Source organism: Rhinopithecus bieti, unplaced genomic scaffold (assembly GCF_001698545.2).
Source record: "Rhinopithecus bieti isolate Rb0 unplaced genomic scaffold, ASM169854v2 scaffold_15283, whole genome shotgun sequence".
Taxonomy (NCBI): domain Eukaryota; kingdom Metazoa; phylum Chordata; class Mammalia; order Primates; family Cercopithecidae; genus Rhinopithecus; species Rhinopithecus bieti.
In genome coordinates, this window is record NW_016808172.1 from 158,914 (window position 1) to 164,087 (window position 5,174).

The following is a 5,174-nucleotide window of genomic DNA, read 5'->3' on the forward strand; positions in this document are numbered from 1 at the left end:
CTCAAAAAAAAAAAAAAAAAAAAAAAAAAATTGTATCACCTTTTTCTGAGTGTGGGCCCCTCCTTCTTCTCATCCTTTCTTGATCTAGGAAACCTGTCATTTTTTTATCAAACAAATGCTCCCTCCTCACCATCCTCGTGCTGTGCAGGATCAGAAGGGTCTGGAAGGCCATAGAGGGCCTTCTCTGAAGTGTGAGAAAGGCTTCCTGCTCCAGTCCATGAACCTTTTCTGAGAAGGATGTTTCAGGGTTCATCCAGGCAGGCAGAAGGATGCACCTTGTGGAGGGACTAGAGGTGGGAAAGCATTGGAAGAGGAGAATACTCTTTGGTGTTTGTTCCTGCTGGGCCTTGAGTGCCAGGATGGGGAGTCATGGATAGTGTGTGGGCAGGGGAGGAGCAATGGCTGACCTGGTCATCAAAAAAAGATTCTGGCAGCTGAGGGGTGAGACCAGGGAGGAGCAAGTCATGGCCAAGCCTTGATTGTGGCCACGGGGGCCACATGAAGAGAAATGGCAGAGCCAGAGGGGGCAGGACCCCATGTCTAGGAGGGCAAACACAGGATTCCAGAACTGTGTGTGGTCAGCGATGCCCACAGGGACAGGGCACCCTGGCCAGGGAGAGGTGGCCTGGACCCTGGATACATGAGGGGATGGAGGGGGCCCTCTGGGAGGATGGCTGAGTGGACGTCTTGGTGTCTGAGGAGTGTAAAATCAGGCCAGAGTGGCTGTCTCCTGACCCAGGGTTTCAAACAGGAATTCAGGGACCGTCAGAGCCGGTCACCAGGACAGAGCCTGGACTGGGTGGGGAGAGGAAAGGGGAGCCAGCCAGAGGAGCAGGCCTTGGGATGGGCAAGACTTAAATTAGGGCCAGTCGCGGTGGCTCACACCTGTAATCCCAGCACTTTGGGAGGCCGAGGCAGGTGGATCACTTGAGGTCAGGGGTTGGAGACCAGCCTGGCCAACATGGTGAAACCCTGTCTCTACTAAAAATAACAAAAATTAGCTGGGCATGGTGGTGGGCGCCTGTAGTCCCAGCTACTCAGGAGGCTGAGGCAGGGGAATCGCTTGACCCAGGAGGCGGAGGTTGCAGTGAGCCAAGATTGTGCCGTTACACTCCAGCCTGGGTGACAGAGCGAGACTCTCTCTCTCAAAAAAAAAAAGACTTAGATTAGGACCAAAGTGAGGTTCGCTGAGCGGGAGGCACTGCATGGTCAGCACTGGTGGTGGGATGGGGCCAGGCCTGGGAGCCCCGCCTGGGTGGGCAGAGGCTGTGAGCAATGGAGGCAGTGATGCGGGACCCTGAAGGCCAGGGCGGGACAGAGGCCTGGAGTGCTTCAGTGACCCCATCAGGGAGCAAGAAGCTGATGTCCTCATCAGTTTGCATTCAAATGCTTCCGACCATAGAAAGTCTCAGGGCAGGACCAGCAGGGGCTTCAACGCCCCATGGGGGTTGGGAAGGACCCCAGCCCCTGCCCTGGCCTGGCCCTTGTTGAGAAGGCTGGCATTCCCATTACACACGCACACAGGTATATATACACGTCTCTACGTATGTAATTCCTAACAGGTTTATTAAAATATAACTCACATGCCACACAGTCTGGCTGTTTAAAGTGTACAGCTCAGTCGTTTTTAGTACGCTAACAGGGTTGTATCTTTCTTTCTTTCTTTCTTTTTTTTTTTTTTGAGATGGAGTCTCTCTCTGTCACCCAGGCCGGAGTACAGTGGCATAATCCTGGCTCACTGCAACCTCCACCTCCCGGGTTCAAGCCATTCTCCTGCCTCAGCGTCCTGAGTAGCTGAGATTACAGGTGCACGTGCCACCACGCTCGGCTAATTTTTGTATTTTTAGTAGAGGCGGGGTTTCACCCTATTGGCCAGGATCGTCACGATCTCTTGACCTTGTGATCCACCTGCCTTGGCCTCCCAAAGTGCTGGGATTCCAGTGTGAGCCACCACGCCCAGCAGGGTTGTGTATCTTTCACCGCAATTTTAGAACGCTTTCATCACCCCCAAAACAAGCCCTGTCCCCATTAGGTGTCCCCTCCCATCCCCTTCCCCGGCCCCCAGGGAGCCAATCCCCTTCCTGTCTCTGGATCAGCAGGTCCTGGACATTTCATAGACATGGGATCACACACTGCGTGGCCTGGTGTGTCTGGCGTCTCTCACTGAGTGTGACGTCTTCAAGGTGCATCTGTGCCGTGGCCTGGGTCAGAGCCTCACTCCTGTTCACGGCCGGGTCGTGTTCCAGTGTGTGGACAGCCATGTTGCGTTTACCAAAGCATCTGTGGATGGACGCCGGGGTTGGTTTATCTGTGAATCTGTGGTTCCCCCCCGAGGTGGTTGGAGCTTCTGCTCCGTTCACACTGAGGAGTCCGGGTCCTGCTTTACAGAAATGTAAGTCGTGACAGTGAGTTTCTTTAAAAAGAAGAGGAAGTGATCAGATGACAGGTGGCCCTGGGAGTGGCGGGAGCGTGAGAAGAGGGGGCTGGGGTTGGGGGGACCTCTGGATGGGGCTTCCTCTGAAGATGGAAAGACCCACATTGACTCCCTGGGGCAGCAAGCATTTATTGAGCACCTACTGTATGCCTGGTCCCAGGGATGTGGCAGGGACAAAAATGGCACAGTTGCTGTCCTGGTGGGAAGACAAGATCACACCTGTAATCCCAGCACTTTGGGAGGCCGAGGCGGGTGAATCACCTGAGGTCAGGAGTTCGAGACCAGCCTGGCCAACATGGTGAAACCCCGTCTCTACTAAAAATACAAAAATTAGCGGGGCGTGGTGGTGGGTTCCTGTAATCCCAGCTACTCAGGAGGCTGAGGCAGGAGAATCACTTGAACTCAGGAGGCGGAGGTTGCGGTGAGCCGAGATCGTGCCACCGCACTCCAGCCTGGGCGACAGAGGGAGAGTCCATCTCAAAAAAAAGAAAAAGATAAGTAAAGTGATCCGGGTGGAGGTGGCTGCGGGGGGGTGCTTGGGGCTGAAAATTAGGCCGGAAGAGGCCTAAATGAGGAGGTCACGTCTGCAGAAGCCTTGGGCATGAGGCCTGTGGAGGTCGCAGGCCGGGGTGCAGCCAGCGCAGTGGCCCTGCGGTGGGAGCTCTGTGGGGTGTCTCAGCAGTGTGGCTGCAGTGCTGTCGGGTGGGGAGGGACCTTGGGGCCCCTGCAGCAGGGTTTGCCCTGAGACCCTGCCGAAAGCCAGGGAAGGCCCCGTTCACGCGTCACTGCCCCATCTTCCTGTGAGGGCCCGGGCAGGGTCCAGCTTCTCTCCTTTCCTACCCCAGGTTAATAGGCAACAGGTCTGCTTCTGTACGTCTGTAGCCTGCTTTGACCTCCGTCTTCTCTCCCCACGGGGTGATGCCTCTCTGCCTTAACCCATTTAGGGTTCTTGGTGCCCCAGAGACAGCGGTGGTGCTGGGGGCCTCCGTGCTGTATCCTGGGAGGGCTGGGAGGAGGTTCCTTCCTGGAAGGCTGCCTGGAGGAGGTGGCTGTGCTGGATCTGATCTTGGCAGTGGAGAAGGGAAAGGGGAAGCTGGGAGCTGATGAAGGGTGAGGGGCTGACACTAGGGCTTGGAGCAGGGCAGGGCGGTGGAGGAAGCAGGGCCGGGGGCGCCAGCGCTCAGGGCAAACACAGGCTCTGAGGACCGAGTATCACCTGGACTGGGAAGCAGCTGGGGTCCAGACTCCCGGAACTCCATCCCCTACCCAGTGGGGGAAGGGGCCGCCCTGCTCCCCCCTCACCCCACACCTCGCAGCCCCGCGTGACTCCCCCACCCCCCACCATGGCCAAGGTCACCGTCAGCTCTTTCCTTTCAATTAGCAGCAGGAATGTTCCCGGCGCTGGGCTCGGCGCCTGCCCGGGCAGGGACCCCCTCGTTCTGGCTGGAGCTGCCCGGGCGTGGGTTCTGGAAGGACAAGTGCGACGCCCCCATCCCACACTCGCCCCTCCCGCCTCGGACAGGGCCCGCCCTGCTCGCTGGGTGACCTTGGCCGTTGCGTAACCTCTCTGGACCCTTCCAGCACCAACGCCCCGCATCGCAGAGGCCTCTGCGGGGCTCTCGTGGGGTTTGGGCCTCAGTCACTCATCTCCGGGAGCCGGATTATCTCACGCGCTCCAGACGACGCCCTCGCCGGGCCCCGAACCGCCCACACCGCCACGCGCCGTAAAAAGCATCGCGGGGACGGGAGGCCTGTGCGCGCCGGGGTGGGCGTCGGGCGGGGGGTGTGGCGCTCCAGGGGCTCTGCGCGGCTGCCGGGAGCCAGGGAGGCTCGGAGACCCAGCACCTGCCCCGGGACCCCCAGCAGCACCAGGACCGCCGCCGCCCCGAGCCTTTCCACGCCTTTGCCCCGGACTCAGCTCCTCCGCCCAGCATGTAAGACCTTTTGTGATCTGACCTCTGCTTCCCTCCGTGAGCCCCGGGGAGCCTGAGCCTCCGCCGTCCCGCCGACCCCGGGAAGCCCCTGCCGGGGTCCTGGTCCCGGCCTCGCTGATCAAACGGGAACGAGACTCCCCCGCGCCTGGCGGGCCCCGCCCGCAGGAGGACGAACGCCTGGCGAAGCCCATCTGCGGACCGCCCTGCTCGGCCTCAGTTTCCCCGTTGGTGAAATGGGGCTGACCTGGCCGCAGGAGGGAGTGAGCGCGGGGGGAGGCGTTCTCGGTTTGTGGCCGTTTCCTCAGTTTCCCCATCTGTGAACTGGGCCGCAGGAGGGAGTGAGCGCGGGGGGAGGCGTTCTCGGTTTGTGGCCGTTTCCTCAGTTTCCCCATCTGTGAACTGGGCCGCAGGAGGGAGTGAGCGCGGGGGGGGCGTTCTCGGTTTGTGGCCGTTTTGATCCGTGAGTCGTGGCCCTATTTCGCTTGATTTTTTGGATCTGTGACGTGGAGCGTTCTGTCGGCCTGACCTTGGCTACCCGGCGTCGGGGGCGGGTCCGCACCCCTCCCGGATGGAAGCCCCTTCCTGGGCGGGCGCCCCCCGGACGCCCAGACGGGACCCCTCTCCCCTCTCCCAGACGCAGCGCGGGGGAGAAATGCCCGACCCCTCCCGCCCCTCTAGGCCGCCCCAGGCCCGAAGCCTCGGGCCCCCCCAATTCCCCCCAAGGGGCGGGGGCGGGAGATGCTGCGCCGGCCCCACCCCCGCGCGCCGGGCCTCGGCGTTGCCATGGGGACGGCGCGGTTGCCACG

General features: G+C 60.5%; 1 protein-coding gene across 1 annotated transcript in view; it reads left to right on the forward strand.

Moving 5' to 3' along the window:
• Nucleotides 1-2,947: 2,947 nt before the first annotated feature.
• The window catches only part of PALM (paralemmin), a 31,361-nt gene continuing 29,134 nt past the window's right edge, over nucleotides 2,948-5,174 (forward strand). Inside the window, exon 1 of the mRNA XM_017885672.1 lies at nucleotides 2,948-4,368. Coding sequence (XP_017741161.1) covers nucleotides 4,367-4,368 — 2 coding nt within the window. The 5' untranslated portion in view covers nucleotides 2,948-4,366. The remainder of the gene's footprint in view (nucleotides 4,369-5,174) is intronic.